Source organism: Rhinatrema bivittatum, chromosome 2, assembly GCF_901001135.1.
Source record: "Rhinatrema bivittatum chromosome 2, aRhiBiv1.1, whole genome shotgun sequence".
Taxonomy (NCBI): Eukaryota; Metazoa; Chordata; class Amphibia; order Gymnophiona; family Rhinatrematidae; genus Rhinatrema; species Rhinatrema bivittatum.
In genome coordinates, this window is record NC_042616.1 from 464,782,826 (window position 1) to 464,795,803 (window position 12,978).

Sequence of the window (12,978 nt, forward strand, 5' to 3'; positions counted from 1 at the left end):
GTGGGGGGGGGGGGGTGTTAGTATGTTTACCCAGCAGGTTCAGTGCCAAAGCCTCTTATAAACAGAAGAGCGCTACAATCGTAATATTTTCCCTTTAAAAGCTTTAAGAAGTGACTCTAAAGTTGAACTCTTGCCCAACTCTTTCCTGACACATTTTTTACAATTCCATTATAATAGAATTGGAGTTAAAAGAATATAAATTTTGCACAGCTTCAATGAATATTGATGGGAGGAAAGTAAAATAAAATGTCCCTGCAATAAGTTATCTGAGCTTTGTGGGCCAAAGGGAGGCCACCCGAACCTAGCTGTGCTCTGAGTGAGAGTAAATATATTTGGCGCAGAGGCCACAAGGAGCCAAATAAACCAGAATAACTTTGGAGTGTTCCAGAGCACACCAAATAGCAGCCTAATAGCAACTTTTACAACAAATATACAAGGAAATCCAGTATTCAGCTGCTTTTTGCCTAATGAGGGCTCAGATCTCCAGATTCCCCACACATTTCTGCAGAAAATATGTAGATTATTAACAGTGAGATTGGTGCCCTCATTACTACTTCACATGGATTTTTCTTTGGTTCTTTGTGTCATAATTATGTTAATATTCCCTAAAGTAGTTAAAAAAAAAAAAATAAATAAATAGAAGAAAACTCTTGGCCTTCTGCCAACTCACGATCTCATAACAGCTCCAGGTGAAAAATTCTTGGCAACTTCCCTGCCAGTGTGTCTGCAATAGAGCTGGAATCTGTTTGCACTGTCAGCCCATACTTCGTAAGGGATTTGCATAACTGCTTCAACTGCAGTTTTCATTAGACTGAGAAAAACAATACTTTTAATTTGCACGTTTTCATATCCATGTCAAGCGTGCGGTGAACCAAAAGTTTTGTCTGGGAACACAGCTTAGGTGGAACTAATCTTTTTATTTTTATTTTATTTTTTTTTTTTTTTTAGGATCGTTCACTGTGAATCTAAAGGTTATAACAGCCAGTTTTGGCACCAGTTCTTGGTTACACCTGAATGCGTTTGACTGACTTTTTTCTTTTACATGTAACTCAAGTTTAATGATGGTGAGGGGATTTTTTTAGGTTAATTTTTATGCACAAGTGGTAAAAGATGTGACCAACCAAACCTTCCTCTGATATAATTTAACAGAAGATTGGTTTTAAAGATGCTGGAGAATTAGGAAATGCAGTGAGAGCTAACACGATGTGTTGGAGACAACTAAAAGGGAACTTGTGTGCTTTTTTTTTTTTTTTTTTAATATATTTCTAGTGATTTTCCTGCCTCTTTATCTGTTTTTGTTAAATATTGTCTCGCTCTAAAATTACCCCATCAAAACTTTAGTACACAGAAAAGAACAGTTTGTGGTATGCTGGTAACTTTGTAGGTACGAAAACCATTACAAAAAGAAAAATGTTATAAAACCATCTGGGCTAAGCAACAATTTATAATAGCTCAATAATTAACCGAAGTGTTGCTGAGCACACTTTGTTCTTCTTTATATGAAATGTAAAATAGTGGGTTCAGTTTACTAATGGAAACGCAGGCATTATGGTATCAGAATTGTGAAGCAATAGCAATTCATGAAAATATCACACACGTGTCATATGGAGTCAAGGCAGTTTTTCTGGTGAACTGATGAAATGTTCCTTTAAAAGGGAAGGAGAAATCAGAAGTAGTTTGAGGTACTTGATAAAATGGCTGTTTTAGGGACATAGTGGAAGCTAAAGGAGGCTAATTAAAGCCTACTAAATTTTGACTGCTAAGAGGCCTGATGAGGCATCGTTTAGAGAGAATGGATAAATAACATTGGGTACATTCATTTATAACCTTGATATAGCAAGAAAGGCCAAAAAAACTGCAGTGAGGCTTAGCAGGAAGTTGCTCAGGGCGGACCAGTCCTCAATCTTAATTTCCATATTTCTGCTGCTGCACCATAATGGAAAATTAAAGCAGAAATTTAAAACTAGTTCCTCTTTCCCTCAATGTATTCGCAAAAATGTAATTACATTCCGCTTAACATTCACATCTTTATAGTGAATAGGCTACTTCTGCAGGCCTTACTAAGATGAAAACAAAAGCAGCAGGACTAAATGATCCCGCTAAGTTGCACTAACACATTCAAGATATAAAAAGTTAGCCTTAACATTCATATTAAATGCAAACAAAATAAACCCCTCCCAATTATGCATTTCTTAATGGCCAAAAGATAGCAGTCCTTCAAAGCAAATCCTGCCCATATTCCAAAGTTTTCCCAAGAGCAGAATTTATTAGATAGCAATTGCATGTTGCAGTAATCCATACCCAGGAAACTAGGGAATGCAAATAAGTCTTCAGTATGATCATTTTTATTATCTGATTTTATAATGTTGTAATCATGATCCAATAATCTTGCCCATGCATGAAAACCCTGTCTAGATCACAGAAGGTGATTTGGTAACCCATCACGGATTAAAACTATGTACATTGTATATTTATGTGTGCATGTATTTGTAAAGTTAGGTGAAATATTCTGTAGCAGATTATCTGGTCAGATGGTGCTCCAGTTTTCTTATTTGTTGAACCACACTGCCTCTACAGGGAAATCAATTTCTAGTTTAATTGAAATGGGCTATAATCAACCTTTAAAATGCTTTTTGAAAAATACTGGTTTATGGTGAAATATTGATTTACTTTTTTGAGTATCTGGACTGTTTTCTTCTGCATGTATTATACTTACAGTAATAGTTTCAGCTAAGTTTATTTGAAATTTACAATGCAAGTCTTTTTTTTTTTTTTTTTTATTATGTTTGTTTCGTGTTATAGGTGATTTTAAGCTCTATGATAAAGGAATGTGAACAGAAGCTGGAAAACAAGACTGTCCAAGAGCCACAGGGGTAAATTGAATGTTTTATTAATGTTCTTGGATAATCTTTGTAAAGTAATGGTTAGTTGCAATATATTATTTGTATTTTTAATGCACCTTCCGTCCAACCACTGTACTCAAATCATACTTCTTCAAAAGCATGCAGCTTGCCACCTTGAGGCTAGACGTCAGGACAGGTTTTTCCATTATTTGAAATATTGCATGTAAATAGGAGAGTAAAACAGAATAATATATTTATCATCCAGTTGTAATATATTTTCATAAAATAAGGCACAGGATGGTATAGTGACTTGCACAAGGTTGCACAGTATCCATGGCAAAGCAAGTGTTTAGATTTTAGTTCCTATCTCCCAATGTTTATCTGTAAATATTAGACTTCCCAGTAATAAACTGAATCGTGTTCTGAACAGTATCTAAATATTTTCCATCTATCCCTTATTGCAGATGTATTTTGCTCTAGTTGGGTCTCTCAAAAACCACAAAGCAATAAAAATGGTATTCATAATGAATATTTGCATAGTTCTGTAATCAGAGTGAAAGGAAACTGGGAACTTTAATGATAAACCTTTTTGAAGAAAGCTAATTTAGACTTTTAGAATATGCAATATCCATTTTCAAATCTGAATATTAACATGTGTTAGTAAGAGCCTGTGTAAACAAATTCTATGATGCATTGGATATATGTTATTTTCAGAAACTTAGTCCTATATATATTAAACAGTAATGAAAATTAGTCCAAAAAAGAATACCAAGAAATTAAGTGAAAAAATAGCACCTCAACTTCTAGTAGATGGGCATACTCAAAAGGCCATATGGTCTTTTTCTGCCATCACATTTCTATGTTTCTAGAAATATTTAGATTCATTTTGAAGGGCCGCCTTATGTATAACATGCTGTGAATATTTATATCAAAGTTCAATGAAATTTCTGTCTCCAGTGGGCAGACCAGCTAGATGTGGGTGCTACAGAATCTTTTGTTTAATACTGGTTCTTCTCAGGCATCCTGATGTTCCACAAATTTCAGAGAGTACTGTAATCTGACCCTGCATTAATTTGAAGGTTCTCCAAATGTATGGATTTTTAATGGATTACATGCATGCTTCCCAAGTATAAAAATCTAGCATGTGGATCTCTGCTTCAAAGCAGCCATCTGCTGCTTGCTCACTTTACTCAGCCTAAGCAGAAGTATGTCCAGAGTTAACTAGGTGTGCAGTGACCAAAGGGGAAGTGAGTGGATTGTGTGCATCACTAACAATTCCTTTGGAAGCCAGCAATTGCAGGTAATTAGTTATCCCTAACAGAATCCACAGGCTGGGAGATAACAAAAGTTTATTTGTATTGCTTTCTGAGCACAGTAGTGTTTTGTGTATTGCAGACTCTGTTGTGAAGTCAGATAAGCGCATTACATAATGTCTGGTTGAGTGATTGCTGCACTCAGAATTTGCATTCATAGCACATGTGTTTTTGGAGAATATTCTTCTATTTCAGCAGATAAAAACTGGCAGCAACAGTTGTAAAATGTTTGCCTGTTTTTGCATTGAGAGCTATGTTAAGTAAAAGATAATTTATCCAAAGTGATGTATTTGTGATGCCCTCACACTGATGGAAGTTACCAAGCTTGATGGATGTTTTGCAAGAGGAGAGGTCTCAAGGACAACATCCTGAAATAAGAATGGGGTTAGATGTGAATGGGAGTAATATATTCAGTGAGGCAATAGGTCTTACAATTTGAAAGATGTCTAGTGCAACAAGAACTGGCATTGAAACTAGGCTTTGTGTTGTGGTTGCTAAGTCCCATGAGTCCTCTGCAATCCATTGGTAACATGGGTTTTTAGGACCTCTCCTGGTTTCTCCTAGTGTTGCACTATTTTAGTTTGTTTTGAAGCCCTTTGACTCACTGTTGTTGGAATACTACAACGCTCGAAGGTCACTTAGAGTAAGGCTCTTTATGGTCAACAGAGAGGCTCATTTTTCTGCTATCATGTTTCTGTGTTAATCTGTAATATCTGCTGCAAAGTTTCATAGTCATACCTTGACTGTTTTAGAATTAGTTTCAAATGTTTCAGCTTTAGCCACTTCTCTTCATAAGGGTGTTTTGGTTTTTTTTTAACTAGGGGGGGTTCTTTAACATTTCATGCATGTTTATGTTCAGCAGGCATACTAGTAGTAATTAGTTGTGGCATGAAATTCCATAATTATTTTTGGTGACCTTACAGTAAAACATGAGTTTTTCATCCCTGTTTGAATCCACTGGTTTTTAGTATCTAAATATTGGAGGGCTTCTAGACTTCTTGAGACTATTTGCTATTTCCACCCCAAGGGTTTGTATTCTCTCCCGACAACAGCATTTTCAATTGTGTACTTAACTGATCGTGTACTGTCATGCTTTTTCTTTTCCTGGATTAGCATGAAATTGCTCTGGATTACTTAGGTTGTTTGCATTCAGTTAGAGCAAAGTTTACAGTTCTGACCCTTTTTTCTCTGTTTGCTGTAACATAAGCTTTTAGATGTCTGCTCCTAATGTGTTATCCATATTTTGAGTGCTGATTTCAGCTTCTTTTCCACTCTGTCTGTAGACTGGTGTGCATGTATCTATCTCCTGTAAACATGTAGATTAATTTGCATGATCATTTGCATACTTTTGCTATACAAGGAATTCTTGCCCCTCTGAGTTTACTTTTTGTGACACAAAACTATCTCTTTGTCTATGACTTTTCAATGTATGGTTTTTGCAGAAGACGTTATCCTTTAAGATCTGAGTATAATACATTTTTTTCTCTCTACCGCCATTGCCTTCCTTTGTTGTTTCTTAATGGCAAGAGTTTCTTGTTTCCTCACATCTTTATCAGAAGCATTTTTATGTTGTACAAGTGGCCCTTCACTATAGATTTGCCTTTTGAATTACTCAGTTCTCCTCCAATTGAATTTGACTTAATTGTCCCACTCACACAAACTATGGTAGAACTGCTCTTTGACCTCCTTTTGTTTGAAAATGTTCTGATCTTGTTTTAACCCCCTGTACTTTTTTTTTTGAGTGCATATTATCTTCGGCTCTACTCAGAACCTATGAGTAGGCCTTCTACATCAGTGTTTCCCAACCTTTTCAAGCCCAAGCACACCCACATTAACAAAAATGATGTATGGCACACCAGCCTCCACGGAGCAGACAGCATGGACATGGAGAAGAATCATATGACCTAAAGAAGAGAGAGGGAAGCTCTGAAAGCTTCATCATTCTCTCTTCCGAATTTTAAAATAAAGGAAAAGAGGGTGCAGAAATACATATGAACATGTTAAAATAGAGCAGCTCCCTCTATCTACAAGTGCAGGATAAGGGAGAATCAGTGTGGTATGAGAAGTCTGTTTAATTGCCTTGGGGGCCACAATTCTTCCACTGCTGCTGTCCCAACACTCGGTGTGAGTTAAATCCAGTGCTCGGTGCATTCTATCCCCAGGGTTGGGAATAGGACAGGGGTGCAATGTGTGCTGCCCAAATCGGGGCCCTGTGAAACCTACCTTACATATGATGTCCATTAATTACCACACTCAGAGGTTCATGCTGTAGCTAAGAAGAAGAGGTATGTAGGATTCTCCTAGGTCAAGTAGGATGGTAGTCTTCACACATGGATGACATCATCAGATGGAGCCCGGCACAGAAAACTTATGTCAGAGTTTCTAGAAACTTTCACTGGCACACTGAGCATGCCCAGCATGCCAATATCCAAGCATCCATGCGAGGTCCCTCTTCTGTCTTTTCCACGGAGCTATTGTCTTGCAGTTGTGGAGCTCTGCTCTTTTCTTCAGATTTTCCAGTAAATCTCGGTTGATTCAGACTCTCCTGCGCCGAGGTCCCTCTTCTCCCTACCTGAGAGTCAGTAGGTGGTACAGTAAGTGTTTCTCCCTTATCTAAGGTTGATTCCCAGTGTGTCTCGCTCTCGGTGACCGCTGGGCACTGATTGCTTTATGGGTATTTTTTGGCTATGGCGTCGGGTTTTCGCGGATGCCCTCATTGTCATTGGACCATGTCCCTCACGGATCCGCATGAGGTTTGTATCCTCTGCCTGGGGGCATCGCACGACATCTGGGGATGTCGTTATTGTGACCGGATGACCCCCAAAGGCCAATGTGCCCGGTTAGATAAGATGGGGAAAACTCTTTGGTTCCAAAAAATCTGAACCTTCGATTCCGATATTGGGGGCATCGACTCCAAGAGGCCGTGGGAAACCGATGGACACTGAGCTTTCACTGTCCACTCCTCCTCTGGGGCCTCCTCTGGAAAGAGGGGCTGGAGAAAGGCCATCATCGGTGACTTCACGTTCCAGGAGTTGGGATCATCTCCATCGTCCTCTGCACCAGGAAAGATAGGGCCAAGCACCGGGGGAAGACACGGAAGTATCATCACCGGTCGCCATCTTTGCATGGCGCTGGGCTTGGGTCAGCACCGCCTCCAGCACCAACTGTGATGTCCCCAAAGCAACCCTGCAGAGAGGAGGCATTGTCCTCCATCGAACCCAGGAGTCCCAGGCATTCCCCACCAATGTCTGTGCCGGGCACTGATCTCCCTCGGGGCTCTGAAGGAGATCTGGTGACGCCTCTGCCTCCTCCATCCACTCTGTCCTCAGCAGACTTCCAAGAGGAGTTGGATCATAGGGTGCAATTGGTGGTGGTCCAAGCCCCTTCAGGGCATCGAGCCACTGGCCCCGCCAACGCTTTCACCAGTGCCAGAGCCTGCACTCTCTGTTGGCACTGCTGCTGGAGCGCCTCAATGTCCTTCTTGGCATTCTCCGAATGCAGCCGCTGCAGGTACCAGGGAATCCATCAATGCCCCGATGGTCACCATTGCCTCCTCTGATGTGAGTCCCATTGTGGATTCCTCCTCTGAGGAAGGCCCGGCACAGCCCATGATACCACGAAGGCCTTTGTTTCCACAACCGGCATTCCCCAGTCCAGATCCGGGTCCTTCTGGGCCTCAGTGCCCAAACTGAAGAGCCTGGTCAGGGGCCGTCCACTGGTGTCTCCAGGGGATCTTAGTGAAGAAGATGCCCTATATGACCCATGAGGGGATGATACCTCTGAGTCCTTGTCCAAAGACTCGGGGGATCTTCCCTCATGCCCGTCTCCTCTTGAGGAGTAGCGCCGGTTACCCCCGAGGACTTGACCTTTGCAGGCTTTGTCCAGGCCATGGCAGAAATCATTCCGTTCCAGCTTGGCATCCAGAGGATGCCAAGCATAAGATGATGGAGGTTCTCCAGTTTGTTAATGCTCCTAAGGAAGTGATGGCTCTTCCTGTACATAACATCTTCAAGGAGATACTCCTTAGAATTTGGGAACACCCCATTTCATTGCCTCCAGTAAATAGGTAGGTAGATGCTGTCTATTTGGTACAGCAGACCTTGGGGTTTGAGAGGCATCAACTCTCACATCAGTCTGTTGTGGTGGAGTCTGCGCTCAAGAAGACCAAGTATTCCCGTACCCATGCCTCCGCCCCTCCAGGCCAAGAGCACAGAGCATTGGATGCACTGGGAAGGAAGGTATTCCAGGGTGCCATGTTGTTTGCTTGTATTGCTTCCTACCAGGTGTATATGATGCAGTACTCTCGGAACCTCTGGAAATAAGTCCAGGAGTTATCCAAGCATCTGCCCCAGCAGCAACAAGATGCTTTTTATGGAAGTGGAGGAGGTTTGCCGTGTGGTGTGAGAATCGCAGGTTGGACCGGTTCTCATACTCTACACCAAAACTACTTGACTGTCTGCTGCACCTGTCGGATGCTGGAACTCTGTCAGGATACACCTGAGTGCCAACATTGCCTACTACCAGGAGGTGGATGGTTCGCTCATCTCTGTGTAACCCATAGTGGGGCACTTTATGCGAGGTATGCTTCAACTAAAGCCTCCTCTGCGTCTTCCTGCTGTGTCCTGGGTCCTTAATGTGGTGGTGTCTCAACTCATGAAGGATTCTTTCGAACCACTGTGCAACCGTGACCTGAAGTACCTGGCCTGGAAGGTCATGTTTCTGGTCAGAGCCACTTCAGTGCACAGGGTTAGTGAGCTTCAGCTTCAGGCGTTGGTGACGTATCCACCGTACACAAAGTTCTTTCATGATAGGGTGGTTCTTCGTACACACCCTAAATTCCTGCCTAAGGTGGTGAAGGATTTCCATCTCAACGAGTCAATCGTCCTGCCCACCTTTTTTTCCCAGGCCTCATTTGCACCAGGGCGAATGGGCTCTGCACAGCTTGGATTGCAAGAGAGCCTTGGCCTTCTACCTGGAGTGGACAGCAGAACACAGGCAGTCCACGCAACTCTTCATTTTGTTTGATAAGAACAGATTGGGAGATGCGGTTGCCAAGCAAACGCTGTCGAACTGGCTAGCGGATTGCATCTACTTTTGCTATGTGCAAGCGGGACTGCAGCTTGGATGTCATGTCAGTCTCATTCTGTCAGAGCCATGGCGGCTTCGGTGGCCCACCTGAGGGCAGTCCCCGTGTCTGAGATCTTCAAGGCTGCAATGTGGAGTTCCCTCCACACTTTCGCTGCTCACTACTGTTTGGACAAGGCTGGCCAACATGATAGCAGCTTCAGTCAGTCTGTCCTCTGGAATCTCTTCCAGCAGTAGAGCCCAATTCTTCCTGCCTAGGGCCCTTTTTTCGGGTTCAGGCTGTTTCCCACTGTTACCAACAGCACCTGTGTTGTTGTGCCTACTGGCACCTGTTTCGGTGTCTGTTGGTTCTGCTTGTGTTCAGGAACGGCCTATATCTAGGGATTCATCCATATGTGAGAACTACCATCCTGCTTATCCTAGGAGAAAGCAGAGTTATTTGTAACAGGTGTTCTTCTAGGACAGCAAGATATTTGTCCTCACGAAACCTGCCTGCCACTCCGCAGAGTTTGAGTTTCTCCTAGGTTTGTTTTATTTTTTCGTAATTCTATGTTATGAGACTGAAGATGGACCCTGCGTGGATAGTGGCATGCTGAGCATGCTCAGTGTGCCAGTCAAAGTTTCTAGAAACTTTGACATAAGTTTTCCGTGCTGGCTCCATCTGATGATGTCACCTATGTGTGAGGACTAGCATCCTGCTGTCTTAGGAGAACACCTGTTACAGGTAAGCCACTCTGCTTTACACATGTTCTTAGAAAGGAACTAGTTTGTTGTATTGCTGAGAAGTGCTAAGAGCAGAGTCCAGTGCTGGTCTGGATCTGAGCATCCAGCAGTGTTAACTTTTCCCATAGAATAGCCTGATCAGGTATGAAGGCACACTGGTTGAGAAACACTGGTCTTTATTAAAGTTTTATAATCTGTTCTAAGCAGTTTCTTTGATTCTGCATACAGAATCTTCATCCAGTTGTTTAAGATTCCCTCTTTTATGGTTGCTTATTACATGCAAGCTGTATATGAATTTGTTTGGGAGTAGCTTTCATAAACTTAAGTCCGTTGCATTTTCAATAACTCCATTTGTTCACTGAACAAATAATACATTCCCAGTAGCATACCTCCATGAGGTCTTTCTGTATCATATATTTAGCTCTGGAGAAATTACACTTAATGTAATTACTTTTATCCAAAGATAGTATTTTTATGGATTCAATTACAGATAACCAACTACCACAGATAACCAACTACCTAGTCATACTCATTATTTCTGGTTATAGATAACAAAAGTTTATTTGTATTGCTTTGCTAGGTGTATTGCAGTCTTGAACCCTTATGAGGACAGATAGACATTACATAATATCTGATTGAATAATTGCTATGCTGATAATTTGTATTTATACCAAATATATTTTTATAGTATATTCTTTACTATTACAGCTGCAGGAAACTGAAAACTGTTGTAAAACTTTGTGTGTCTTTGCAATTGAGGGGCTCTGTTAAGCAATACGTACTTGATTTCTGAAACAGATTTAAGGCTGCTTAAGCATGGTCCAGAATCATATTGGTTAGTTCTATAGTAAGAGAGCTTAAAACAATAATTCAAATAGCCAGGCTTGGATTTCCATAAGTGGCAAATTTTTGAGTACAGCAAAGTTCCAAGGGTCACAAAATATTGTGGTGGATCTAGGCTGCCTCATTTGATGGTATTTATTTATGTATTTAAAATACTTAGACTGCTTAATCCAAAAATATTGGACTAAGGAGTTGCATGACCCACTGAGAGAAGCAGAGGGTAGCAAAAACAAACATAATTATTCAGTTATTCCTGAAGAGATATTAATGGTACATCTCCACATTTGCCATTATAAATTAAATTAAAATGAGGCACTGATATGCAGATCTTAACCAGAACCCCTGTTGGTATGACACTTGTGTACGTAAAGCATGAATATACCATTAACTATTAAAGAGTAGACTTAGAAAAGAAAAAAATTAAAGGTGCACAGTGATAAAAATGATTTGTGGCCTTTTATTCCAAAGAAGCATGAGAATATACGGTAAGAAATAAAATATATTGGAACCAAAAAGGAAGCAAGAGAGCTAAGATGGAAGTTTTGATGAATCTAATCTCCCTATTTCTGATGTACTGAGGAGGCCCTGGCTTTAATTAGACAGTGTGGTGTGTAAGCTTCCACAATGTTATGCGCCAAACACGCTTATGACGCTTCTCCATGGATACAAGAACTCTTAGATTTTGTAGAAAGTACAATTTTTTATTGGCGCATAACAACAATAAAAGTTGTAAGACTCCTAGTATAAAAAAAATAACTTGAATGAAAATGTAGCACATCTGAAAACGGGAAATCGCAATGCCACATCCTTCCTGTGTAGTTTGAAATAGTAAAAGAGTTTTCTTGCTTGTATGCGTTATAACCCTATTCTATTCTGGAATGCATCTCAATGAAAGATGAAGAGTACAAAAAAAGAGAAGTGGGATTTCTCCCTCCTTCCAGCTCCACGCAAGCTGCATCCTTTTATTGTTCCTTTTTTTTGCATTTTGATTTGTGGTTTTCTTTATATAACCTTTATTACTCACTACAAGATTCTTCATTCTAAAGTGCCACAGATTTGCCAACAGTTGCTAGTAAACCTCCAAAACCATTTCTCTCCATTTTTGTTCAAGTAAATATAACAAAACCTATTCAGCAATAATCGGTGCTTAATATTTTTAGGCTAGTAGAAAGGTGCATAACTTCTTTTTTTTACTTGAAAAGTTTTTCATTGTTAAAGGAATCAAGTTGTACTTGTTAAAGAAACTGAAGCCATTAATTGAACACGAAGATTTCTGTTCAGTCTTGCAATCTTTGGTTCTGAACCAACTAGATTACTGTAATTCATTGCATCTTGGTCTACCAGCAAATGTTTTACATCTTCTGCAGGTAGTCCAGATCATTGTCACAAGAATTCTGATAGGAACATACCCTAGAGATCATATTACACCCGTTTTTCTGAACTTCATTGGCTTCCAGTTGCATATAGAATATAATAAAAATTTCTCACCTTAATTTACAACCTAATGTTAAGATTTGTGACTTGTGAGTCAGCCCCGCTAGCCGCTGCACTTACCTCTGATGCTGCCACCACCACCACACAGGCCCCAGCTTCCAATATGGCCCAGACACCGTCAGCATGCTGTCATCATTTTCCTCCTCACCAAGACTCCATAGGTGTACTGTCACACTTAAAGGGGACACAGCGGCACCCTTTGATGATGTCTTAGGGTCCTGGTATAAAAGACTCCCCAGAATGCTGCCTCAGGAACAACATATAATGTGCCTTGGTCATCAGTGCATGTTGCTTCCACTTTCCTGTTTGTTCCTGACTTCTTCTTTCAGTCTTACCTTGGCCAACCTTGCCTCATCCAGCCTTACCCACCAAGCCTTCCTTAGCCAGATTGCCTTTTCCTTTGTCTCCCCTTGGCCTCACTCTCTGAATCTTGACCTCCTTCCTGGACCTGGCCATGATTGCTTGCCACCTGGACCTGACCTCTTGCATGGGCTTGACCCCGATTGCCTGCTGCCTGGATCTGACCCCTTACTTGGACCTGACCACCCTTGTCTGTTGCCTGTCTACGATTCGGTTAGTCTGCTGCCTGCCCTGACACCAGCATACCATTGGACTCTTACTGTTGCCACCACCCTAGGGACCTGCCTAAGGTCTGCCAGCCACCAGAACCCAAGGGC

The 12,978-nt window shown here is 41.1% G+C and overlaps 1 protein-coding gene across 8 annotated transcripts in view; it reads left to right on the forward strand.

Annotated features, from left to right (window-relative positions):
• Nucleotides 1-12,978, forward strand: part of RELCH (RAB11 binding and LisH domain, coiled-coil and HEAT repeat containing) — a 500,624-nt gene that overhangs the window by 476,589 nt on the left and 11,057 nt on the right. For all 8 annotated transcript variants that reach the window (XM_029590486.1, XM_029590488.1, XM_029590489.1 and 5 more), the window contains one exon: nucleotides 2,803-2,873. In XM_029590486.1, coding sequence (XP_029446346.1) covers nucleotides 2,803-2,873 — 71 coding nt within the window. The remainder of the gene's footprint in view (nucleotides 1-2,802; nucleotides 2,874-12,978) is intronic.